Source organism: Opisthocomus hoazin, chromosome 4 (assembly GCF_030867145.1).
Source record: "Opisthocomus hoazin isolate bOpiHoa1 chromosome 4, bOpiHoa1.hap1, whole genome shotgun sequence".
NCBI lineage: Eukaryota > Metazoa > Chordata > Aves > Opisthocomiformes > Opisthocomidae > Opisthocomus > Opisthocomus hoazin.
Genome location: NC_134417.1, coordinates 37,453,049 through 37,479,683, shown reverse-complemented (window position 1 = coordinate 37,479,683; position 26,635 = coordinate 37,453,049). Strand labels below are relative to the sequence as shown.

The window sequence follows — 26,635 nt, the reverse complement described above, 5'->3', positions numbered from 1 at the left end:
ACTGGAAGGAATGTAACTGTTCTAGATCCTAAGGAAAACTGAGTGTCTCCTTCTCATTAATATATTTGGGAACTAGAGTTTTGATGGGGATGGAGAGAGAGAAAAAAACCCAGAATATGCTGTAAATACATTTGGTTGGCAGGAGAAGAGTGCCTGGGTACAGGTCAGTCAAATCCTGAATACATCAGCTTCTCAGCTGCAGCCTTTAACCTACACTAAGACTAGAGAATGCTTGTCCTTAAATGACCTTTACTTTGAATTGAATATCACACTGAAAGCATAATTGAAGACAAATTATCCAGTAAATCAGAAGTAGCATTGTAATTTTTCTATGTCTCCAAGCCTGTAAGAGACCAGGTTTTCTCTTGAGCACATCCATTAGTACCAGGGAGGTACTTCAAGCACGTAAACGGACACCTATGTATGGTCACATAGAGTTTTACTGAGTAATTATTCGCTGATTCTGTGAGTGAAGAGACTGCTGTAAATGTGAAGACAGAGGGGAGAGGAAGGGGTGTTATATGAAAATTAATCTCTATTTAAAAAATATTGGCAATATGTTTCAAAGCTTTGTTTGAAAATATTGGTTTAGCGTTTCTGGTTTTATGTTTACAGACTTCTGAAGTAGGTGTCTTTGTTCTGTACTGTCCCCAGCTGGTCCCAAAGATTCATTCAGCCTTCACCCAAAGCTGCTTGCTCCTATGCTAACCTTGGGAAGGAGCTCAGAGTATTCTCCCTTAAACGCCATCTGAGAGCACTCCCTGTTGTGCTGACAAAACACATACCTTACAGAAATACTGTATCTAGCCTTTCTAAAAGGATGGCAGCTTTCCAAAATCTTGAGTAAGCTGCTTCATGATGCCAGTTGGAGCTATCAGCTTGTTGCTCTGTAAAACCATCAGCAGTTAGAAGGCATTCAGAAGTTACTATGCTTTAAGCCCTGCTCCAGAAATTGCCAATACATAGTGACTGTCTGCAAGCCCTCAGCTGTTCCCTGTGTGATCCATCACTGGATGCTTTTAGAGATGCTGCTTTTCATCTTTATGAATCAAAAGGCAGTGCTGTCTAGCAAGATATTTCAAGTCTGAGAGTACCTGCATCAGCTGTACCCAGTGAAAAGGGATTGTAAGTATCTTTACAGATTCCAACTGTTATTCACGTAGGAACATCAGATAAGAAAACTCGTAAAGACGAGTAATATACCCCTTTTACCATACCTGGTGTAGTGCAAATCTTTCTCCAAGGGGAGGCCTGGAAGCTTTCAAATGTTTCAGCCAATGACTGCTATTATCAGTAAAGGGCCAATACGGTAACTGGTAATGAAAATAATCAGTAACTTCTTCAGATAACCAAAGGTATTAACCTCTCCTAAATATGGAATAATGTTACAATGTCAAAACCCAATGTTTTGTTCTGTTGGTCTCTCCAAGTATTGTTTGGCCTCCAAATTCTTCTTCCTGAGAAGTCTCTGAATAAGTGACGTCTGGTTTCTGCCTGGATGGTACTTGTTTGCATTTGATCTTGACAGTCCTTGTGGCACTGGGAAGTGGCCTACTAATGGTGATGGCTGGAGGCTGTATTTCATTGTGTGCTGGACTTGATCTACCATTAGCTTTTAAGACTAGGCCATAAAGTGCCCTCACTGTGCTCTCCCTCAAGAATGCTGATTTAGATCAAAATGGTTGACCTTTTGTACTCAAACGGTTGTGGTCAGTGGCATGAAGCCAATCACTAGTGGCATCCCCAGGGGTACACTGATCCAGTACTGTTTAACATGGTCATTAGTGACCTGGATGATGGACGGAGTGCACCTTGAGTAAGTTTGCAGGATATGCAAAACTGGGAAGAGTGGCTGATACACCAGGTGGTTGTGCTGCCATTCAGAGGGACCTTGACAGGCTGGAGAAATGGGACAACAAGAACCTAATGAAATTCAAGAAAGAGAAGTATGAAGTCCTGCACATGGTAGGGAGTGACCTCATGCATCAGTACAGACTAGAGGCTGACTCTCTGGAAAGCAGCTTTTCAGAAAAGGGCCTGGATGTCCTGGTGGACAAAAAATGGAACATAAGCCAGCAGTGTGCCCCTGTGACTCCTGGTCTGTATTAGGAGAAGCATTGCCAACAGGGCAAGGGAGGTGATCCCCTCTGCTCAGCACCGGTGAGGACGAATAACCAGCAGGTTCAGTTGTGGGTCCATAACTGGCTCCACTTCTGGGGTTTGTAGGACAAGGACATGCTCATACTGGAGCACGTCTGGCAAAGGGCCATGAAAATAATGAAGGACTTGGAGCATCTGTCATTTGGAGAGGCTGAGAGAGCTGGGACTGTTTATCCTGGAGGAGTGGAGAGGAGGCTCGAGGAGATCTTAAGAATGCATGTAAATACCTGACGGAGCGGAGTAAAGCATCAGCATACACAGCAGCAGATGTGCTGGTTGTTTTGATTTCTGTGTTTTGGATTCAAATACTGACCTGGAATTTTGATAATTTTATTGGAATTAGCATATCTTTTAAGCAGTCCCTTACATTTTAAAGTTTCATTTGTGGAATCAACATGCAAATTGAAACATATGCAAAGATATTTATATATGGTTGACGATTGCCATAGCATTTAAAGGCCTGAAATTCATAAAGCGGGCAATAAATACAAGAGATTGAGAATCTTTCATTAACACTATCAAAGCTGGAAAATTTTGAAAGACTATTGACTTAAAGCAGTGCAAAGACTGGAGAGTTGGGCCTCATTATCTCAGCAAGTCTTTGTTCACTCTGATAATAAACCAAAGTGGTTTGGCCTGCACCTTTACTGTATAGTCTATATAGCGTTTTTGGAGAATACTTGTGAGCCACTTGGAACATTTCTGAAGGTGGATAGAGTTTATATTCCGTGTGTTTAGGGAGGTTAAAATGTTTCTGTACACAAAGTACTTTATCTCAGGTATACACGGTGTTCTAGCATCAAATCTGGAGAAGTTTGGAGTCTTAATGAGGTCCTGTAACAGCCATTAGTCAGTGTGAGGTGTTGATGCATGCACACGGGACCTGGAGATCTGGCTTTGAACACGTGTGTGTTGATATCATGCACGACATATCATTCAACGTGAACGTACAGATTATCTTCTTAGAAACCCCCAAGCTTTTTACACCATACTGAAAAGCTATGCCTTTGGATGCTAAGCGATCTGTCTCTGCCTTTTCCATGAATGATCTTTTTGTCTGGTTTTTGCTTCTTGTCTTCACCGAGTGATGTCCTGTTGCTCAGGGTACCACATGGGAGTAGCAGGTTAAATCATGCTCATGCTCTCGGTAATCTTATCAGAAGACCTCATGCTTCAGAAAAATGGGAAGGGAAAGAAGACTTTCGGTTTGTGTGTGTAGTGCCTTTTATTGCACTAATGTGAAATAATTCGATGAGATGGACAGCAGCTGATCAAAACAAAATCTCATTAAGATCTGTCTGCACTTTGCCTTTACTCTCCTTTGTGTAAAAAGATTGTGAAGCTTTCTGTGACCAGACAGTAACCTGTGGTAACCTGTAGTGTGCGTACATTTATGGGTGATGAATAAAACCATTGTTATCATCCTAAAATGTTGGCATCAATATTGTGCTAATAACATTTGGAAGTTTCTGCTTTATCAGCAGCAATGACTGGCAAATAATCAGCTGTTTTGTAATGGGAAGCTTAAAATAGCAGCCGAAGACATCTGAGTTAAGCTTCATGGAAAAACACATTGCTGCGTTTATTATGATACCATTTTTGTTGTGTAAGGATGACATGATGATTGCTTTAGCTTTTTAGACATACAATGCAATTAAGAATAATCAGTTTCCCCACACATTCCACAAAGCAACTGAAGCACTAATTCTAATAACCGGGCCTTTAAATTTAGAGTGACTTCCGCTGCTGCCTGGGCAGCCCATGGGTACAGATGCATGTTTCATAGCGGTATGCAGCTGTTGTGGGATTGCAGTCTTCTGACAGAGATGCACATCTCAAAAGAAGTTGCTGATAAACGGTAAACTCTGTAATATCTGCCCATACTACCAATTTAAATATATTCTGGAGTGCAGAGGAAGGGCATCCGTGTATAAATACCTATGACATATATTATGGGCTTTGCAATCTGTAATGGGCATCCAGACTAGAAGTGTAAAAGAATTTGTAAAATAATTTCTAATTTGTGTTTACTGGAAGTAGTAGGTGGTCACATCAATAAAAACTACATGGTGTTACATATGCACACAGATACATGTCGTGTTTACCCCGTAATTTGTGTGAAATGTGCGTGGCTGGTTTTAGAATTCAGAGCATCAGCAAAGACAGGTCAGGATTTGAGCAGGGTGTTCAGAAAACAGACTTTGCTTCTAACTGAAGGTGGTGAGTTTATGCTGAGAGTTTTAGTTCATAACTATTCCTACTAAAAGCCATTTATTTGGGGGGGCAGGGGAGTGTCTTACATAGACCAGAGTCTGTCATGATTGTTTTAGACAGAAATCTACATGGAGAGATATATCTAAAATATGTTTATGCATTCATATACAACTTTCTTTTCTGTATTCTTTCCCCAAATTTTTCTGTGCTCATTGCTTTCCTCAGCGTGAGTATGCAGTACCTTTATATTATGCATGCTTCTAGACTTTTACTGTATTGGGGCGAAGTCAATGAGACTTTTTTGCATGCTTGGGACGAAATGATTGCTGAATTTCATGTTTGCTTGCTAAGGATCTTAGACTGAAGTGCTTAATTAAATGTGTGAAAAATAAATTGCTACTCTTTTATCACTGACCAGTACTATTTACCAAGAAATGAAACAGCGAGAGGAAACAAGTGAAATCCGAACTATGATGTACAGTTACTTGCATTTCAGTGGACATAATTTTCCACTTACAATTTTAAAGCTTGGACTATAACAGATGTGGATTTAGTTGTATCTGTATGAAAGATTGTAAACTGGAATAGCATATTCCTGTTTGTGAAGAAGAATAAGGCACAGTGGCATGAGAAGTCTTATTATTATTAAATTATTCCCACACTAGGGCTTATATTCCTGTGTTATTTTACGAAAATTTATAGGGAGAATTCACACCTTTTGATCAGGACAAGATAGCTCATAATAAAATTGATTTATGAGAATGGAAGATGAGTTTTGCTCTCTGGAAGAAAGTATTGCAAGGCCTCGTCACCATTAGTGCACCAGCCTGTTCTGGCTTCTTGCACTGAAGTCAAATTAATAGTGGAAAATTTTTTCCCAAATGCTTGTTGAAACTGTGGTTGTAATACGGATGACTGAAGCTGCAGTTACACAGCCTTGTGTAAGAGAGAGGTGTGGAGGAAAGGGGAATATGTTCGCATGGTCCAATTTGAGAAGGTGCCCTGGCACAATGGTAAAAATCTAGGATGATGCCAATTACAGAATTTTCGTTTTTCCACTGAAAATCTAAGTGCAGATGATTTAGACTGAAGTGAAAGCTGTTATGCCCTACCCATTTAAGCATTCTGTTCACCATGAAATGTGCGAGTAAGGCCACTGTAATGAAGTCAAAAGAACAAAAATAAATCCTTAAAGCTGGAAAAGAAGTCTCATTTTCTCCAGAAGCTCAATCTTGAGACCGCTGACCAAGGAGACAGCTTAATCTCCAGCTGAAGAGCTCCAAAGATGCAGCCTATCCCTTTCATCCCCATAAGAGTCCTTAACTTGCTATTGCTATTTGGCAATTTTTTTTTTTTTTGCATGTTTGGTCAGGGTCTGTAACACCTCAGTGCAGCTGGCTGCTCTCAGTCAGGCTAAGAGTGAAGTTGAATAAAGAACTCCGGGCAAGTAAGTGTTTACCTGGTAAATCCTTCTCAGTCTCTGTGAGTGTGGGATATATTTGCAAAGTTTCAGGATGCCTCAAGACACATGTTCAGCAAATAAACTAATAACCAAGATAACTTTGTAACTCTAGAAAAATCAAAAGGGCCTCATCCTTCCTTGTGGATGCCTTTGAGCCACTTTTATAGAACTAGAGATTGAGTCTGAATGCAAATGTTTAAGGAATTAATTTCAACATTATTTACAAATTTTTCACTTAAAAAATGTGCTCATATTTTATAGTTTAGGTACATCTTATCACCTGTCTTTATTCTTACAGGCTTTTAAGACCAAGGATGGCTACATCGTGGTGGGAGCTGGAAACGATCAGCAGTTTGTCACTGTGTGCAAGGTAATGGTGTGTTAGGTGACAGTACAGATATGTGCAATAGTTTCCGTCCTGACTAGGAAAATAATTACTGATTGCTTCTTAATTCCCCTTTTTTTGTGAAAATAAGTAGTGAGTATAAATTCTAACCCTGGGGTTCTGGCTGGTACTTTAGCAGAGTGATAAAGGGTTCTGTGCTTTGCCTCTGTATTCAGAACATCACAATTCCTAAACTTGGCCCTTTTGAAGTCTGTGCAGCTGCACAGCTAATTAGCTGAAAAATGAACAAAGTAGCAGCCTTCCACTTCTGGAATGGTGAATGACACAGAGGTCACACTGGTGCCTTTTTCAAGAGGAAATGTGACACTGTCTCCATAGAATACATTGTAGGCACAGCTACTAAGAAAGCAAAGGTAGGGGATGGGTGGTTCTTGTGCCACCTTAATCAGCAGCCAAGTGCGTAGTCCTTTCGAACACTAGTATGTGCTGGTCTGTGCTCACAGAGAAACTTGCAGACTTCTTAGAACTTGGGCAGACTTTGGAGTGGTGCAGAGATATTACGTTGAAGAACAAATCTTCAAACCAGACAGCTGTTTTCAAAATCTGGTAACTTCACCATTTTGAACTGAAGGAACATGACTCTGGCAATTCTGTTTTCACAGAGTGTAGCTTGGAAAGTTGTAAAATAGTTTTGGGTTTTTCACATACTCTATTCCTGTTGTTTTAGTACCTGGAATTGCTTTTCCCTGTGCAGTGAATACATTTTAAAAGAGAAGGCGTGATTGTAGGGAGACAATTTTGATTAAATGAAGTGTAGCGACATTCCGAACTAAAGACCCCAGTAACGCATAAGCTGGGACAAGTGGAGTTTTGCATATAGCAAAGCTATATGCATTTTTCTAAATGAGAGTTCTTTCTTTTTGCTGCCATTATGGTTTTTCTCTGGGAATTTGGATATTTAGCCTAAATTATTCAGACTTTAAATGAGCTGGCAGCCTCAGGAAATTAAGCATTATTTTCCTCCATTTTCCTCCTTGGTTTCTGTCAGACATATAACATTTCCATGGATGTTCACAACTAAGAACTGGAACATGTAGTAAGAAGACAGTGCAGCTGTGATTCTCTCTTCGTGCAGTTTGGGCTACGTACCTTGCTATCTGGAGGGCTCTGGTTTCATTTGCCTGAATTGGCTATCTCAATGCATAGCAAGTTAACTGCTTCAAAGTTTTCTCAGTGGGTTTTCTTCATACTGGTGTCCAACCACAATAGTATGGTTATTATCTTAACATGAATGAAGACTAATGACTGAGTAAGTGTCTACCATCCACAACTCAGTTTTGTCAAAGACTCATTGTCTCATAAAGGAAATCTTTCCAAAAAGTCCCAGGAAGTAGCTGTGAATGTCTTCTTGGTGCTTAATCGTCTGAAGTGAAGAATTACGTACCAAACGCTGGTCATCCTGCCATCCTTGAAGTAAGGCAGAGCTGAAGATCTGGCTCAATAGGTTCTGACACCATGGTGTGAGACAGAAGGCACTAAAAATTCAGACTGTGTATTCACCTCACTTTAAGACGCAGCTGAGAGACCGTGTGACTTGTTGCTACATACTCCCTCTGTAATCAGTAAGGAGTGAATGGTACCCCGGAAGATGAGGCAACGTTTCTATGATTTGTGTGACCTCAGAATTTGTTGAACTAAAATTAAGCGAGAAGAATAATGGCCCCGGTCTGTAGGCTGGTGTTTTTTTGTTTCATCCTTATACAGGTGTTCTGGTATTTCTAAATTTGAAAGTAGGAGCTGGAGAACATGGAGAAATGATCATTGCTCACACTTCAAAGGGATTAAAAACCAGAAAAAAATAATTGAAGTTTTGGATAATGGTTATATTTTTCTATAAACCAGTTATCGTATTTGTTTGTAAAAAGAACAGTCTTTTTATCCTTACCAAGTTATTGTACATATTGATTTGGACTGTTACATTGCCCAGAAATGGAGTGATGTGGAAGTCAGTGGAATGCTGTGAAACCCACTAGAGGTACGCGCTGTGCTCAGTTGAAGGTGATTTGGAACTTAAAACACCATGAAGTGGGGGAGCCAATAGAGGAAGAGGACTTTATTACAGGAAGGCCTGCAACGCCCTGGTGAACCTTCAGTAAATAGAGACCACTCATTCAAACATGGGAACTGCTATTAGAGAACCTTTCTAAAATGAGCTAAAAATACAGGCTGTGTGGAAGCTATTGCCCTGAAGACACATATTCCAGAGATATAACAGCTGGCTCAAGCTGTAAACAATTGCAAACATTCTGCTTCAACGGTATCTTTTCAGGCAAGCAGAAAGATAAAACTGGAATAATTCACTGGGGTATTTTCAAAATCAATGACAATTAACTGTAGCTTTTGTGGGGTTGTGGGTAATTGCAGAAAAACTTTGTAACATTGCTGGCTGAAGTGCATTGCGTAGCAGTCAAGGGTTACAAAAGCAGAATTCTGATGTGTGCTGCTTTGGACTAAAGAGGAGTGCTGACCTCAGAAGACTGAGCTCTTCTGTACAGCAAAGGAGAGTACAGACAAGTTTGCTAGTACTGGGGGACAAAACGCAGAGACTGTAAATTCTGAATGTGAATCTTGGATCTTGAAGAAGGCCTAGAAGTGGAGAATAACAGTTTCATTCCAAGTGGTCACAGTGAAATACAGAAAATAACACTGGCAGCGTGATGCAGAAAGATGAATGGCGCATTAATTAATAACTTCTATAATGAATAACTAAATGTGCATTTGTTAGTTGCAAGAAAATTGAGAAGAGCATATATAGACACACAGCTTTACAACAGATGGGCACTAAGTTAAAGCTGAAGTCAGTAACATTAATTAAAACAGTAGAGTGAGCAACTCCATATGATCATTTTCATCTCATTAAATGAAATCATAGTTTTCTGATTAATTTCACGGGTTTTTTTAAGCTCTCATAAATAAGTATTCACTATCATTTACTTTGAACAATCTTGCATGATTTTTTTCTCTAAAGCAATGATTTGTAACTCCAAAATAGCAGTATTACAAAGAGGGGATAATTTTAAGGGGGTACTAATATTATTGTCAAACTTTCAGATGCGGAAAAGAAGAACTTCCTCTAAAGCTAGATTACGATATGTTATGATTTTCATAAACTACATTGAGTAAACAGAGAAGGAAAAAAAATGTGCTGTGAATTAAGTGTTGATGGAAGATGCTAGATTGATGCTTTATGTTACCTTGCAGATAAAAAGCTGCAGAAAAGTTGTGCAATACGGCCATTGTTCTAACATAACTTACTGATATGTTGGTTTCTATGCGTAGTTTTGTCACTCTCAGGGACAACTATGTCAAAGGTGACTATCTGTTTTGAATATCTCCAAATATCTGTTGAAAGAATACCTGTTCTGCTGATGATTTGAAGTCATCAACAGCTATTCACTTGGAAGGGAAGCCATATCCTTATTCACTCCAGCAAAGTGAGGAGTCATTAAATAATAGTGGCCTTGGTCTGAATTAATCTCAAAGGACTTAAGAGAGTTTTAAGTTTGAGGCAGATGTCAGAGAGATTGACACCAATCTATGTATCACTTACATGTGGTAGTACATAGGCATATGTATTCAAGGAGTGGCTGAACATGTTAATAAAACAAAAATTTATTAAGGATCACTAAATACATAGAAAACAGCTCCAACTCAGAAATGCCCTAATCTAAAGATGGCTGGAGTTTGGATGAATATTATGGAAGTATCGTATGTACTGGCCCTGTTCTTAAGCTCTTTCTAAGCATCAGCACTCAGCCACAGGCAGAGATAGGATGGTGGGCTATAGGGACTTTGAGCCAGTACTGTTTTTTTGTAAGCCGTCTGGGAAATGGCCCTGTAAAAGAATGTAGCATGTTTATAATGACTATAAAACTCATGATAAGTAAAGTTGATCTTGAGCGTGTGTTGGTGAGTAAAAATACATGAAGAATACATGACAGTGTCTTTCTTTGTAGACTTCTATTCTGCCTTCGTCAGTAGCTGGTGTTATTTGTTTATTTTATTTTAAATTTGGAAAGCACAATTCATTCCATATAAATACATAGTGGCATGAAGAGATAGATTGTTTAGTAAGTATTGATTGCCCATGCAGCTACTCTGTAAATGCCTCTACAAAATTCTAAGAGTCATTTTCCATGTTTAATTCCCTTTATAGTGTAATTCACATTGTCTTTGCATGATGGTTAAATTTCTAATGTGCCAGGTGGGAGAAACATATAGAAGCTATATTTCTTCTTTCCTGGAGGTTGTACCTTCATTTTTCTTTATTAATTCTTTAGGAAGAAATCATGAAGAAAACCTATGACATTTCAATAGAAAAACACCTTTTCATTTTTTTTTGCCTTTTTGACAGAAATTACTGAAGTGGAAAGAAATATTCTTAGACGTAGCTTTTCTCAGTATAGCATATGAAGTACAGTCATTTTTCTTATTTTGCGATATAGAACCTAGTGCAGGATAATCCTACAGATCTCTCCAACCTCACGGTAATAACTTACAAGCTTCTACAATAAGAATTTCTCCTAGCTAATTGTGAAAATTATCAACTAAGATTTGGATCTTTGGTTCAATTTCTGTCTTTTGCTGTACTTGTTATGTAACATGAACCAGGAGGCATTAGGTTATCTTAATTTCCTAATCTATATTAAAAGATTAATGAGGAGTAGTGACTTTTGGAAAGCTATCTCAAGTCAGGAATGAATTTCCTTAGCTATATAAATGTCTCCTGCCAAGCACATGTCTTACTTACCTTTATTTTTATTTAGATCCTGAATTTGCCTGAAGTTAGTAAGGATTCCAGATACAAAACTAATATGCTCAGAGTCCAGAACAGAAAGGAACTTATTGACATATTGTCAACCCGGTAAGTTAATTAAAAGGGAAGAAATGACGTGTGATCTGTTAATGCAAATACTCACATATAAGAAGCTCTCATCATGTGAAAATTTTACTTTACTCTTTTGAGATACTTTTTTTTGAAAGCAAGTATTGAGAACACTTGCTGATGTTGAATAGACTGCCTTTTGCACACATCCTATGGCGTGAACTAGCAAGAAGCCAGACCAATGATTTAAGTTTTCAGAAACCATTTTAACTTATTTTTAACCATTAACTTAAATTTTAGTGAAACAACCAGTGCTTTCTGCTGTCCTGGATGAATGCAACTCCTGGAAATAAAATGCTTGGAGCACCGTTTGCATTTGCTGTGAATGGGATTTTAAAGTTTTCACAGAGAGTTGCTGTATTTAATGGAGTTCCACTTGATGATGCTCCCTCACTGCACGTTCTGTATAGTGGTACTCTGTGCCCAAACTCTCCATGAGTCAATCCTTTGGAAATCAAAAGGATATGTGCTTAGTATTCTACGTGAGGATCATCCTATTAAATACTTTAATTAAAAATTATTTAAGAGGAAGCTCAGGAGCCCTTTATTTCAGAGGTTAAATTAGCTGAGTTATCTTCCTTGTTCTGTTTGAGAAGACCTTATTTCTGCAGAGTGCTCTTGTGTTTAATGGAGAGGATGATAAATTTATGTAACATAAGAAAAAAACTAATCTGTGTAAAGATACCCAAAGGGGCTTCATACTTCGAGGGATGAGCAGAAGAGACAGCATATCTACTCTTGTCAATGATTCAAGAAAAGTCACGCTATCGTTTTGACACTTGGCCTGTATGATTCTTTGTCAACAGTTGTGTAACAATTGTCATTCAGGCAATGTATTGGGTTTTTTTAGGTGCGTTAAGTCAGATGCCTCCCCTTTTCATTCTATCTGAGAGATGAATCACAGAATCATAGAATCATGGGTTGGAAAAGACCTCTGAAATCATCAAGTCCAACCATCCACCCAACACCACCATTCCTACAAAACCATATCCCGAAGTGCCACATCTACACATTTTTTGAACACCTCTAGGGATGGTGACTCCACCACTTTCCTGGGCAGCCTGTTCCAATGTCTGACCACTCTTTCAGTGAAGAAATTCTTCCTAATATCCAATCTAAATCTCCCCTGATGCAACTTGAGACCATTGCCTCTCATTCTGTCTCTAGTTACTTGGGAAAAGAGACCAACACTCACCTCGCTACAACCTCCTTTCAGTTAGCTGTAGAGAGTGAGAAGGTCCACCTTCAGCCTCCTCTTCTCCAGACTAAACAGCCCCAGTTCCCTCAGCCGCTCCTCATAAGACTCGTTCTCGAGATCCCTCACCAGCCTCGTTGCCCTTCGCTGGGCATGCTCCAGCAACTCAGTGTCCTTCTTGTAGTGAGTGGCCCAAGCCTGAACATGGTACTCAAGGTGTACTCACCAGAGCCGAGTACAGGGGCACAATCACCTCCGTACTCCTGCTGGCCACACTGTTCCTGATACAAGCCAGGATGCCACTGGCCTTCTTGGCCACCTGGGCACACTGCTGGCTCATGTTCAGCTGCCTGTCAACCAACACCCCAAGATCCTTTTCTGCTGTGCATTTTTCCAGCCACTCTTTCCCCCAAGCCTGTAGCGTTGCATGGGGTTGTTGTGACCGAAATGCAGGAGCGAGCATTTGGCCTTCTTGAACCTCATATGACTGACCTCAGCCCATCAATCCAGTCTGTCCAGATCCCTCTGCAGAGCCTTCCTACCCTCGAGCACATTGACACTCCCACCCAACTTGGTGACATCTATAAACTTACTGAGGGAGCACTCAATCCCCTCATCCAGATCATTGATAAAGATGTTAAACCAGACCGGACCCAAAACCGAGCCCTGGGGGGAACACCACTCATGACCAGAGTGTCAGGAGCATGCCCTTTCCCCTCCTCTCAACCCCACACATGTTTTGGATATGGAACGTTTTGGATATTGTGCCGGGCAATGGGCACAAATGGAAGCATAGGAAGTACCGTCTGAACACAAGGAAGAACTTCTTCACTCTGAGGGTGATGGAGCAGTGGAACAGGTTGTCCAGGGAGGTTGTGGAGTCTCCTCCTCTGGAGATATTCAAGACCCGCCTGGACAAGGTCCTGTGCAGCCTGCTGTAGGTGACCCTGCTTCAGCAGGGGGGTTGGACTAGGTGACCCACAGAGGTCCCTTCCAACCCCAGCCAGTCTGGGATTCTGTGAAACCAGAATCATCTTGCATTGGAAACTGTAGGGAGAGTGATTTTGCTTCTTCCTGCATTTTCAAATAATTACGGTACAACTGTTCATGATAAACTTTTGGAAGTCATCTTTTACTTGCCTTCCTGTAACAAATGTATTGTGATATCACAGATGAACCCACTCTTCCTATAAATTTTAAGCCCTTGAAATGGCATAGTTGTCTTTTGACCTACTTTTGAGCTCTTACAATCTTCACAATCTTAGTTGTTCTTTAAATGAATTGCCAGAATTCAATTTTTTTTTTATATCTGTAGCTATTAGTTCATCAGGTTACCTCATTGCTCTTTTAATTACTGCTTTATGTCTTTTTTGTCAGAGTTTATGTTCTGTTTTATTAGCGTGATTTAGGCTGAATTTCTGTGTAATTTATAGGCAAGTATGTGACTGTATACACATTTTTGGAGGAGATGTTTCCAGTAGTATTTTGTTATGTCATGTTATTGTGAATTCACCTGGCATTCAGCTGTAAAACACTGACTGTAACAAACACCTTTGGCATTCTAATGGAGATCAAATATGTTTCTATACACATTCCATGGAAACTGGTTTTATTCACTAATGCACAGTTGTTTGTAAAATTATATGTGGTTCATTTTTGAAGTTACTTAAAGAATCAAATGAATAGTGTCTCAATAGTGAAAAATGTCAACCCTAGAGAAATGAAGGGAAATGACAAAATGGTAATGGTAGAATTTCACTGAGAAGTACCTCAATTAAATCACTGATTGCTTGATAGTGTTGCAGCTTCCAACACATGGAAAATATAAATCTAAGGTGCAGTAGTTGGAACGAAACACCTGCAGACCCTCCCATTCACTTCCTATCTGCACACTGCTGTCCACTTCTCAATGGATTTGTGGAGACATGAGCTGGAGCAGCTTAGAAGAGTTGTGATTTTCTTGACATGGGTTCTACTGCAGTCACGTTTGTTAAGATGGTGACCTCCTTTGTGTGGTGGAAGGCAAAAGGGACATGGAAATCCTTGAAGGATTTAATCGGGCCATTCATCCATGTCTCATTTTGATATTGTGCCAGGCAGGTTGCATATAACTTGAAGCAAAGCAGCTTTTTTCCAATGATGTTGCAATGGAAAAAGTCAGCAAACTTGTTTGGTGTGCTAGGCTGAGCAGTAAAAAGCAGGTAAATATTTGCATTTATGTACAGGAATATGGTGATTCCTAAATGTTCCTTCTCTTTTGTACGTGCTTGGAAACATAAATGGGAATTATGGTCCTGTAGTGGAATCCTTTGAGATTGTTGCTGCTGATAAGGCCAGTGAAAAGGTTCACGGATATGGTCTGTGTCTCAGTATCTCAGCAGTAATTAGGGTGTCTAGAAGCACATGAGAGGAAACATATAGTTGTATTTCCTTCCCTTTCCCCCACACTCTTTTGTGGCCATTTTCAGTTTATATGTCCTTCCCGTTCCACTAAGTCATTGGTATTTTACGCACCATTTTTATGGCATATGCTTGGTACTTTGCAGTTGCTTGCATGTGTCGCTGCTGTTGCACAGTAGATATATGCATATTTTTCCCAAGCTGTTCATGCTGTTATAATCTTCTTGAGCTGAGGTGCCACCAGAGCCTGGAGTAGGCTTCCGTTGACCTATCTAACCAGTCCTCTTCCTCCTGTCTCTTTTGAACTATTTCCAGAGGTATGGCTTACCTTTTCTTTTCCTATTTTTCTTAGTTTTCAGAATGAATTAACTACAATTCATGTCTAACTTCTGAGCAGTTGCTAAGTGCAGGCAAGAAGGATTCTTAACCTTCTCCTCTTAAGGAAGAGGATTTCCCAGGTTTTATTTAGGAATAGAAGGAGATGTTCAGACCTACTCAAGGGATCAGGAACTCCCTGAAGTCTTGAGTGTTTAATTTGCTGCTTGTGTGGAGCAGAAATTTTTAAAAATGCCTGATCTCTGAGTACCAAGGAGGCAGTTGATGCCTTTCATTTGCTAGGGTAAATGTTAAGCAATTGAGACTCTTTGGCCACAGTTTTATTCTAGATGTGTGCACAAGGGAAACGTTGGTACAATCGGTCAATGGTAAGGAATGCTGTTTTTTTAAAAAAGGGAATCTTGGGAATTCTTCACTCAGATGACCTCTAATTTAGATCAATAATTCTACTCACCACCTGCAGAAACCATGCCAGATTTCAAGGCAGTTAGATAAGCATGGGGATTATATAGCACTTAGAAGAAACTGACCTTTAAACAGAAGACTTTTCAGAAAGGTGTGAAATGACCTATTCATCATAGTTGCATGTCCTGAGCTGAGTGAGAATACAAAATGGAGAAGAATATGGCTTGAGACATAAATGTAGCTTGATACAACAGCTCCGAGACATGTGAATTGCTCCATTAATTTCAGGAAGAATTTTCTCATCCTCTTTCTTCCCTGAGAGAAATGAAGAGTGAAGCACATCCGTCCTTAGCTCTTCACCCCAGCTTGCTGTCGGCTTACAGCATCACAATCCCTCTGTAGGGTACACGTGAAAGAGAGAAGGGGAGAGCAGGTAGGGGAGGAGAAATTCACATATCCAAAGAGATTGTCAGATCTCAATAAAAGGAACCGAAAGGTAGATGAGACTTGAGCGGGATGCTGCTTCAAGAGACCCAGATCTCACAACGGGACAAGAGGAGGGAATTAGAGAAACCAGTCCCAGACATGTTGAGAGGGGGAGTGTTTTTCAGTTCCCTCTTCTATGCTGAAATGAGTACAATGCTGCAAGGACTGCTGGGTCGTAGGACATTCACAGGGAAGATGAATATAGGCCGATGGAGTGTTTTGTACTTGCTTTGCTACTGGTGGTGTTGTCCCTTTCCCATCTCTGGTCCTGTTCCTGCTATGCTCTTTTTTTCCTGTGCCTGTCATCTTCCTTGACTTGCTGCGGCTCAAACAGCTTCCTTTTTCCTCTTTCTCCTCCCACTGCTGACATTTGCTCATCTACAATGTTTGCTTCACAAAAAAGGAAGTTTCGGTGCCTTCTGTATCTCTCTCTCTATTTAGGTGACATTTTCCCCAAATGGCAACAAAGCAGAACTCTGATAAAAGCAAATTGCCTCTGAATGCCTTCCTTTCTTGGGTGCGTGCCAAGAGTCAAATTCAAAATGACCCTACCTGGGTGGAGGTCAGGTTCAATGGCTACTACAGAGGCCCCTGAGACTCCCAGCTCATGTGAGAAGTGACAGACTACAGAGCACTCTGGTTTTTATGTTTCTAGCGGAAACCTCTGGTTTGTGAGTTAGATGTACATCTATCCAAGAGAACGAAGTTTTAATTGTTACTCCGTTCCCCCCCACCTCCCTTCCACTTTTACCTTTGCTTCTTCTGGAACAGAAGAGTGCCAGGCACAATGTGGGTTATTTTGTGTGTATATACATACAAGTGTGCATATATGCATGCATGTGTCAAGACATACATATGTAGTGTGCGTGTGAAATTTGAGATGCATCTGTGCAAAAGCTGGTATAATGCCAGTTTTAAGACAAGTTGCTTTGAGGAAGGGAGGGTTAATCTGTTGACCTGCTTCTTCAAATTACTCCAGAAGTTGAACGTTAATCCCAGCCTGCGCCTCAGTAATGTAGACGCATTTTAAGACAGTACAGCTAAATGTGTACTCCAAGGTACTTTGGGAAATTAACCTGTAAAGGGAACAGAGTGTGTGGGGTTGTGTGAGTGCAGCGGGAAGGGGAATAGCACACATGCCCTCAGCCTTGAAAGCAAAGCAGCTCACATGATGAAGAACACATGAATTCATCATGATTAATGCTCCTGCAGTTATAGCTAAATTATTGTAGACTTAAAATCAGAAGCGTTAGGGCTGGAAATGATTCAGAGTGGAACTTATATTCCTAGCGCTTATGTTTTAAAGCCCTTATTCTTGAGTGTGCACCACAGCTGCATGTTGCATATGCAAGTGTGAGGGGAAAAGGAACCAGCAGGAAGGAAGCACAGAGGAACCTGATCCTCAGTTAACAAGATCGTTGCTAAATTGTTTCCACCTAGTAACAGAAGAAGAGGGCATCTGAAGGGGAAAGTGTATTGTAAAATGTTTAATTTACCTGATGAGGAGCACTGTTAAATTCACACTTGTTGAGACATGCCTAGTCACTATAAATGTCCTTCCTCATCCCCACCATTTCTTTTTCTAAACTAAGAGCCTTGCAGACTGAAGTGACTGTTGATAACATTACGGGAATGAGCATCTGTTTGTTTACTGCTTCGGCAAGACAGGTATCTGAAGGTGGAAAGATAATGACTTCAGTGTGGCCCAGCTGGTGAGGTTTACTTTCCCCGGTCATCTGCCTCACCATCAGCGCGTACATAGTTGAGCTGTGTGGGCATCAGCTACCAAACTGGGACTGTTTGCTTTAAAATGCTTTGTTTTAAATGTTAGTAGTTTTATGTTGACTTATATGTGTGTGACTGAGAGAGATTCAAGATGTCTCCAGCATCTGATTTTTGGACTGGGTGAGCTTATGTGGATTTTCTGTATTCTTTTCTCACCATTTAATAAACCTCTTCGCATTTTCATACACATGTGAAGTTCAAGATCCTTCCTGAAAAGGAACTTGCTGTCTTTTTTCTGGTGACATATATTGCTAGCTATAAGGCTGCTGAAATCAAGGGAGATCTTTTCACTGGTTTTTGAATGAGCTTTTTGACCTGACCGTTGTTAGCTCTTTACTCTCCTTGAGTAGTTAAAAGAAGAACAGCAACAAAATCAATATAGAGTTCCGTTATTCTCAATGTGCTTTTACTGATGTGTGTTTAGCTGATTTTCAGTTAATTTGCACTTCCTTTGTCATAACTGTAGAAGTTACAGTCTTTTGCTTACCTGAGAAAGAGGGGAAGGCTTGGGAAAAGGAGTACATTTCTAATGTGCGTAGTCTAACAGTATCTGAATCCAAAAAGAACTAGTTCTGGAACATGCTGGATTTTACTACTCAGGACCTGTAAGGCACACATTTTACAATATGGATGCGTTTCTGTATCTCTGGTATGCTATTCCTTAAAAATTGTATAGGAGTTTAAAATAGCATGCAGAACTTCGTAAAGGAACATGAATGTCCATCCATTTCCAGCACAAATTGTGTGCATAAAGGTGATGGTTTATTAATAGAGCTATTAAACTGGTAACAATATTTGTAGTATGTAGAAATTTAAAACAAATTTCAGAGTGGATTTGTGGTGCTTAAGAATATCTGGACTGTAATATATGTAGCTACCTCTTACAGCCTACTATATGTGACATCCTTTAAAGTAGTTGACGTAGCCATCAGCAAAATGTATCAGTAATGTTGATCCCAAAGTTTTTTAGAGTCTGTTGTTGTTTGCTGAGTGATTAATCAGTAACCAAGAGGAGACTAATTAGACATTAACACAAAGATGCTTACAGACTATTGAGTAAATACTGTAGTATTTGTTTTGAAAACTCTAATTGCATATTTACTATACACCAAGGGATAATGATATAATACTTGAATTTTCCAAATATTTTTTTTCTATGACTTTTATTTTGTATAGTATCTTTCATAGATGCTACTGCAAGAAACTGTACAAACTATTTTACTGAGATGACTCCTGTGAGAGAGATTGTTAGTAGTGAAGAGAGAAAATATTGTAGATATTTGAAAGTAGATAGGATGTTGATAGAACAAACCAATGCAAAACCCATAGTGCAAACTTGGGTTGTACTAGAAAACACAAGAATGCTGTTGTGGACTTTAGCAAGAACAGAGAAGGTTTTTGTGATTGACTGCATGTAAAAAGCTATTACTAATCTTAGATGTTGCTGTTCCATCTGCATTTGGTAGCTGTCCAAATTACTTCTCTGCATTAATTGCCGTAAGCTTCCTATAGAAAAGAGCAGCATTTTGCTTCAGTAGTTCTTCTAAACTTACTTTGTGTGGAATTGGGTGGTTTTATCCATTGGAGAAATGTGCATGCCCTTCCACATAGGATGTAGCAATGACTGAAGGTTTCCTAGGAAACAGGGAAAATGGGATATATGCAAAGAATGCACACAAAGTGGATTCATTCATGCTTTAGAAGTCTTTATTCCATTGAAAGCCAGAATATTTGCTAAAAAAGAAACAAAGTTTACATGAATTATTAACAGGATGAGAAGCTTCATACATTTTAACAGAACTCAGGTACGTTTCTAACTCACTGAAACCATTTCATGCAACCTGTGCAAGTCAAGCAGACACTCTCTTTTTCACAATTAACGATCCATTCTCCCTTTTTTTTTAATTAGAATTTGTTAGAAAGCAGAAGGGGATTTAGGTCTTGCTTTTTAAGAAGCAAAACTGCACTTGTGATTTGTGCAAGGAAATAAGGTGTAAGCCCTTTTTGTCTGATATTTAATTTTTGGGCTTTTGGAGGCTCTTTCTTATATTGTGCTGTAATGGTTTTAGATTAATTTACTGAGTACATACTTTAAATTTAAAGATTTTCATTTAATGGTGCCTGCTAGATTTACGAATTGAGGGAAAATATATTTAGTTGGATTTCTTCCCATGAAATAACATTTCAATTAGTTCAGCTCATGCTATGCTTTCTATTCTTATAATATTTTTAAGCATGAAATATCTTTAGTGCTAAATGTTTCAGAATCGCCTCATTTCAGCATTGCACCTTCAGTAGCTTCACAAGTGCTGTGTAATTCAGTGCAGAGGAGGCTTAGAGTACTGCTTAAAATGCAAAGAAGACATGATGGAAACTACTGCCTCTTTTAGTGAAGTAAGCCTTAGTACAGGCATTGCAGTAGAGGCCCTAGCAATGGGTTTGTTCTCCATTGGGGTACAGATCCTTCTTTTTTCAGAGCTGTTTTCAGAAAAAGCTTTCGTTCAAGCTTCATACCACAGACTAGTACAGTAAAAAGTAAATTCTTCTGAATTTCTAAAATACTAGTAATAACTGTAGAAAGCTAAGCTACAGATTTAAAATAATTCTACAAATGAATTATAGATAATTTAAATGGCATTTATGTGCCTATATCTGTAGCAGATAGAACATCTTAGAGGGAAAAGGGGCTCATCTGGAAATACACGGAGCTGTAGTGTGAATCAGATGGTGGAGTTCTCCTGCAGTCACTGGGTATCGTTAAGGTTCCATGGACAGATAAAGTTTCGTTTGCAAGTGTCATGCTTCAGAGTTCAGATGCTGTACAGTCTGGGATTTTTTTTTTTACTAGCTTTTGTTTGGGAGACGGACCATTGTTTAGCCTTGAACGTGTTTCCATCAGTGATTTTATTTATATGTGTATATAAAAGTTACTTATTTCCCGCTGAAAGACAGCAGATGACATTGTAAATTTTTCAGTCAAGAAAAGGGAATTGTATGCTAAGTAGGATATTTATAAAAGACAATACCAAAGCATGGAAAAATGTTTTAAAACAAGTGTTGAAGGGAAAAGGATTGGCCAGGCCTTGTAAGTTCCTGCTGATAGAGCTTTTCATTTTCAGGAGAGAATTTCAGTCTTTTACTTCTCTTGGAAGTTTTTGTTGGAGGTCTTTACTTGATATTTTGGAGTGCTGAGCATGGTATCAGTTGATACCTAGCAACCTAAACATCAGCCCTTTGCTATAAGGAAAGCTTATGGTATTTATTTGTGTAAGTACGTTAAAAGTTATATTTAGATGGAGGGGGTGGTACATACAGGTTAGCAAAAGAAAAATAAATTCAAAGTTCATGCAGCTTGTACAGCTGACATCAGAGAGGTAAACTTGGGGTTTTTTTTAATCCATGCCTTATCTTTAATCAGGTTTTGAAACAATATTTCTCCCTTAATGCTCTACAATAGATGTTTCAAGATATAAAACACAGGTGAATGAACCAAACATTGCATGCTGTTGGTCTCAAAATCTGAATAATAGGCCTTTATTGGCAGTGGTGGTGTTCTGTTTTGTTTTTAAGCAGTTTGCTTAACAATATACTCTGAACAGCCTTTTTCTACCACAAATAAAGGAAGCTATTCTGTATCAGGTTTAGGTCAAGAGTTTCAATTTCAGGAGAAAATGCTGTGTGTCTCCTTTGAGGGTGATAGAATGTGGGATTTTACATCTTTGATAGAGTTTAAAGCTTTTAGGAATTCTTTCCAACCACCAATAAACAAACTAGTAAGTAAGACTAAGACAATTGTTACGTCCATTCAAAACAATTATGTTTTGAAACAGACCTTCACTTGTTTTCTACAAAATTGTGGTAATTTTTTTTGTCTGTTTCATAGGAAGGAAAATTCTAAGCAGAAGCCAAGATTTCAGAAGTTCCTACACCCCATAGAAATTTTGCAAAACATGCACTCCACTTCACTGTGTATGGAGTCACGTGGAATAATGTTACTGAATGTGAATGTATGTCTTCAAAAGTATTCATATTTACCATGACATCAGGAAGTAACATACTGATTATGCAGTTGTAGATCATTGACACTCCACTGAAAAGACTTCATTTTCAGACTATCCTTTAAATCCACAAGTTGTTTGCTTTTTTAAACTTGGGGTGATATATATAGGCTTTGTTAAATAAGAAACATAACACAGCAGGGTTTATTCATTACAAATAGATCAAGGGAATGATGATACAGATATTAAGAATTAGAATAATTTCTTACTGATGATCTTCAGCCATAGTTATGCTGTGGAGCCCAAGAGTCCTCTTGCAGATGTGCTGTCTTTTGTTAGAAATGAGAGCGTAGCGGAGGTTGAGGTGTCAGGAAAAAGTAGTAGCTGAAAAAAGCTTTTCATTTCTAAAAAGGGAGTTAGTGGGCCATGGGTTATGAAGCATCTCAGGAAGGAGGTGTCTCAGCTGCTAGCAGAGAACAGCATAGTTTTGTATAAATAGCGCCAGTAGCTGATGGGAAACAGTTTTTTGTGTGAATCAGATTTCGACTGTGCAGTAGTTTGAGCGCCAAACCTTAGTAACAGAAGGGAAATAGGAATTATATTTTTGGTTAAAATCATGCTTTCCTAATGGCTGCAATCACTGAAGAAGGAAGGTTATCTACCTCTCTATAGTTACCTTTTTCTGCAGTTTCATGTAATGTATGTGGTTCTAGGTATGGTCAGCAATACAGTGCTAAATTAGATGGTCCCTAGATGTGTCCAAGAGTGGCATTATCTTTATGACTGACTACATCTTTACCATGAAATAACTTTAATATCCAATGAAACGCATGGTTGAACAGCTCAATAATCTTATACCTGTTTACTTTAGAAGCGATGCTTCATTTTATAATACATTTCGCACTTTTAAAGTTTTTTATTCTGATTTTTCCGTATTGTTGCTCTTTCCATTTCTACTAGTATTATTTGTTAACTACACGTGTATTCAGCAGGAGTAAAACTTCTGTTTCGGAGGAAGAGCAGTGCAAAACTTGTGCATTTTCCTGTTTATTTAGAGTACAAAATGCATTGAGTATCAGGCTTTATTCTCTCAAAGCTTGGGAAAGTTGTTCCTGCACAGCGAGAAAGACATTTACTGTGAAGCTTGGATCCATACCTATGCCATATACTTCGCATAACTGTAACTTGTCACCATCGCTAGCTTTTTTTCTTTAGCCTGAAAGCAGCATGAAATGCAGCCAACCTCTGCATATGTATAAAAAGAAGTTTACAAAGTTTGACTTTGTACTGATTTAGGGGGTTTGGGGCTTTGTCTCTATTAACTTTCTGTCAGAAACTTGGAAGGGATTTTTTTGCGTACTCACATGCTAGAAGTAAAGCTGAATGTTACTGACATTGTTGTGGAGAACTCTGAACCGGTGAGCTACAGAATACCAGTGAGCGTCCCTGATCAAGATTTCTGGTAATTTCATTTCCATGAGGTCTTTAGATCACACCTAATTTCCTTTAGTGCTGTACGTAGCCTGAAGTAGATCTTTCCTTTCTAATAATCTGGTAGACCTCTGTGTTATGTACCTTCGTGAAACTTAAGATACGATCTCCAAACAAGTTCACCTTTGATTCAGAATCCCAGGTGACTGCAGAAAATACCATCTCTCAGTGGCTGGTGTGGCTTCAAGAGTGCGTTTGCTTCATGTGTGTAACTCTGCTGGGCAGACGAGGAAAGAAAAAGCGTGTAGCAAAAGAGGAGCAATAGAGTGGTGCTAGCAGTTAGGGAATTGAATGCTGAGAGGGAAAGACGCTGAGCGTTTTGTGTGTGATAGAAGGACGTGGAGCTCTGTGTTCGCCAGCATAGGCACAGCATGTATGTGCTGAACCGGATGTCCTTAGGATTCGTTATACAATCATACAACGAAGAAGTATGTAATCAATGTTGTTATCTGACCAAAAAATGTGACTGTTAATCCTGACATATGTTTTGCATGTAATGGAGGAAGAACACTGTGGTGCTTTACATCAGTTTTTAGTGAGCAGTGTTGTATGTTAGACTCGTACCCACATTACTTCTATCTTTTTGTTGTTAAAGGCAGACATAAAAGAAAGCAAATGTGAAGCACATTAGTGTTAATTAAGGACTGGAGGAAACCCATTGATCCTTATTTGAAACTGCTGATAAATTTAGCTTGATGTCATTGCTGGATTGCTGCAGATGATCAGATAGAAGTCAGTTCAGCTATGTTTTTTCCCCTATGTCTTTGGGTTTTGCCTTTCTGAAGAACATGTGCAGTAAATTTTCATGATGTTATTCGCTGCCTGGGAAGAAATCAGTGGGGAAGAGTATGGAAGCAGTGAGAGAGGGAGGAGACAGGGTAGACATTTTTCGGAATCTGAAAGCATGGAGTTGAAACCACATGCTTCTTATTTGCTCTTAGGTTTTCAGAAAAAGCAACGATCGAATGGTTGCAGCTCTTTGAAGGTAGCGGGGTTCCATATGGCCCAATCAACAATATGCAAGAAGTATTCTCGGATCCTCAGGTTGGTTCTCACCAAGTCTTTTCTATACATTGTTACACGTGTTTTGCAAATGCTGAGTAATGATCACTTTTCCTGCCACTCAGACCTGATTTCAGATGCTTTAAAATGGAATTTGAGAGTTATATGGTAGATTGAGTAATATAGTGGATTGAGTTTAAGCCAGTAGTATGGAATAATAACAAATAAATACAGATCCTTAAATGAATTATATGCTTGGGAACACAGATTTTGCCATAATGCATTAAACTGTAGGTTATTCCATGTCTTGTATGGAGGCTGTCTTTTAAAAATGGCTGGTAAAACAGGGAAAGAAAGTGTAATATATTATGTAATTGCATTGGTCAGGTAAATATGCAGAGAAGTACATTTCTTGCTGTCCACAAGCAAATAATTTTCTGTATAGAGTATGGATAACCAAAATCTATACTGTTTGAAAGAAATGGACAACTTTTTGACTGGAAACAGAAAAATGAAGCACAAAAGTCATATACAGAAAGATTTTTAACCTTTTCTTGGACTGGTTGTTTCCCTGGCTGAGAACGCTTCAGCTTTTTATTTGTTTACTTTAAATGTTAAGTCTTTCTCTGAATTGCATCTATACTTAATTATAAACACTATTTTTACTTCTAAGTATCTGTAGTTATGTTGTCTGTGTATTCTCTGACCCTTTCCCTTCTCACCCTCTGGCTTATGATGGGTTAAAGGGCCCAACCAAACTGAATTATACTTTCTTGAATATTAGAGTATTTTACAGCTATTCTGTTGTGTAATCAATCTCCATTAAATTAATTTCTAATAATGGGAGTAACCGGAAAAATGATTAGCCATTGGAGGAAAAAGAAAGCAGCCAATTTTGTATGTGCCATGTCTGCTGTCAAGAAGTGTTTGTCAGGATTTCGAATCCCATTGCAGTCTTTGGGAAAGAAGAACAGGCAAAACAATCTCTATCATAAGGGAATATGTTTATAATAAATGTGTTTGTTATAAAGATGTTTATTATACTTTTAGAGGTATAGGACAATATTTGTTAGGCTACTGCAAGGAAAGAATTTGGTTTTTTTTTTCTTACGTAAATATGCTCTTTCTCCTTCAAGTGATGTAGTACCATGCTGTGAAGTATGCATGGACCAGATTTTCCACTTCATAACTTTCAGAGGGATTAATCTTGGGCTTTGAAGAACACACAGCGAGAGTATTTTACTCAGAACGGGGTTGACTTGGCTGTACTTGGTGCAGCATTGGAAAAATATTCTTCGAGATTTTTTTTTTTTTTTTGACAGTGCAACTTTTAAGAAAGTCAGATCCACTCTCAAAGAGATGGCTTTTTAAAACATAGGATGTTATGGGATGGCCATTACCTCCCAAATTAAAAAGAGGTTGGCTTGGTTGCCTTGCTTTTTGTTAGAATTCACCTAAATATTATTTGTATGAATAATTATTGTATGTATTATAATTACATTATATATATATAACCTGACATAGTTAGCCTATCCATAAAAGGTACTGCAGTGCTTTGCAGTCAGATACCACCGTATGGCAGGTTTTTCAAAGTATTTTCTGGTAAAGGGACATACTGATCTCACACACCCCCCACCCCCAGGAACTGCTTGAAAATGGTGTCTTTTCTATGCCTGTCTCTGAAAGAAGTGGCACTCAGACATTGTGCTCTTACTACTATGGGAAATGAAATGTTGTTCTTTGTTTGTGGCGATGCTGCATCTGTGTGTATGCATTTGTTTCATTTCTGGGGCTGCCTGCCTCCTTAAGCATTTTCTCACAGTTATGGCTCTGTTCAGGGGGAGGGGAAGAAAAAAAAAAAGAATGCGGTTCTTTCCTGTTCTTTCTTGAAATACACAGAAGTGTTGACATTTTAAGGTATCGCTCTTATGGCAAGATATTTACTTTACATCACTTATATAAAATTAAGTCTCCCACTCTACCTTTATGTATCTGAGAGACTGTCCAGCAGGCCAGCAATTTTGAGAGTAGCATACTCAGCCTCTGAAGTATATTTTTCTGATTTTTACACAAAGTTTTATTTTGATGGTGGAGACTTCAGACCTTCACAGGTGGCTTCATTGCCCTGATTCACTTATCCATAGCTTGGATTTGGAGGCCTAAGGACTGTTCAGGCAAAGCTTTTTCACCTTCACATTTCTTCTGAACTGTAGTTTTTGCTGTTGTACCTTGCCCAATCTGTCTCCACTTGTTCATCTTTCTGTTGCTGTACAGACAGCACACGTCTTAGATAAAAACACATGCTTGTGTATAGCTTTGCTCTTTCATAAGCCAGTCTGCAATTTTGGTTTCTGAAACGTCAAAAAGCATCGCAGAGCCCTGAGACTATGCCTAAGACTAGGGAAGAAGT

The 26,635-nt window shown here is 39.0% G+C and overlaps 1 protein-coding gene across 4 annotated transcripts in view; it reads left to right on the top strand.

The window, feature by feature from the left end:
* SUGCT (succinyl-CoA:glutarate-CoA transferase) overlaps positions 1–26,635 on the top strand; it is a 339,843-nt gene that overhangs the window by 124,521 nt on the left and 188,687 nt on the right. For 3 of the 4 annotated variants that reach the window (XM_075418584.1, XM_075418583.1, XM_075418585.1), the window contains 3 exons: positions 6,135–6,206; positions 11,009–11,106; positions 24,165–24,267. The exons of the other annotated variant lie outside the window; for it this stretch is intronic. In XM_075418584.1, coding sequence (XP_075274699.1) covers positions 6,135–6,206; positions 11,009–11,106; positions 24,165–24,267 — 273 coding nt within the window. The remainder of the gene's footprint in view (positions 1–6,134; positions 6,207–11,008; positions 11,107–24,164; positions 24,268–26,635) is intronic. 4 annotated transcript variants of the gene reach the window in all.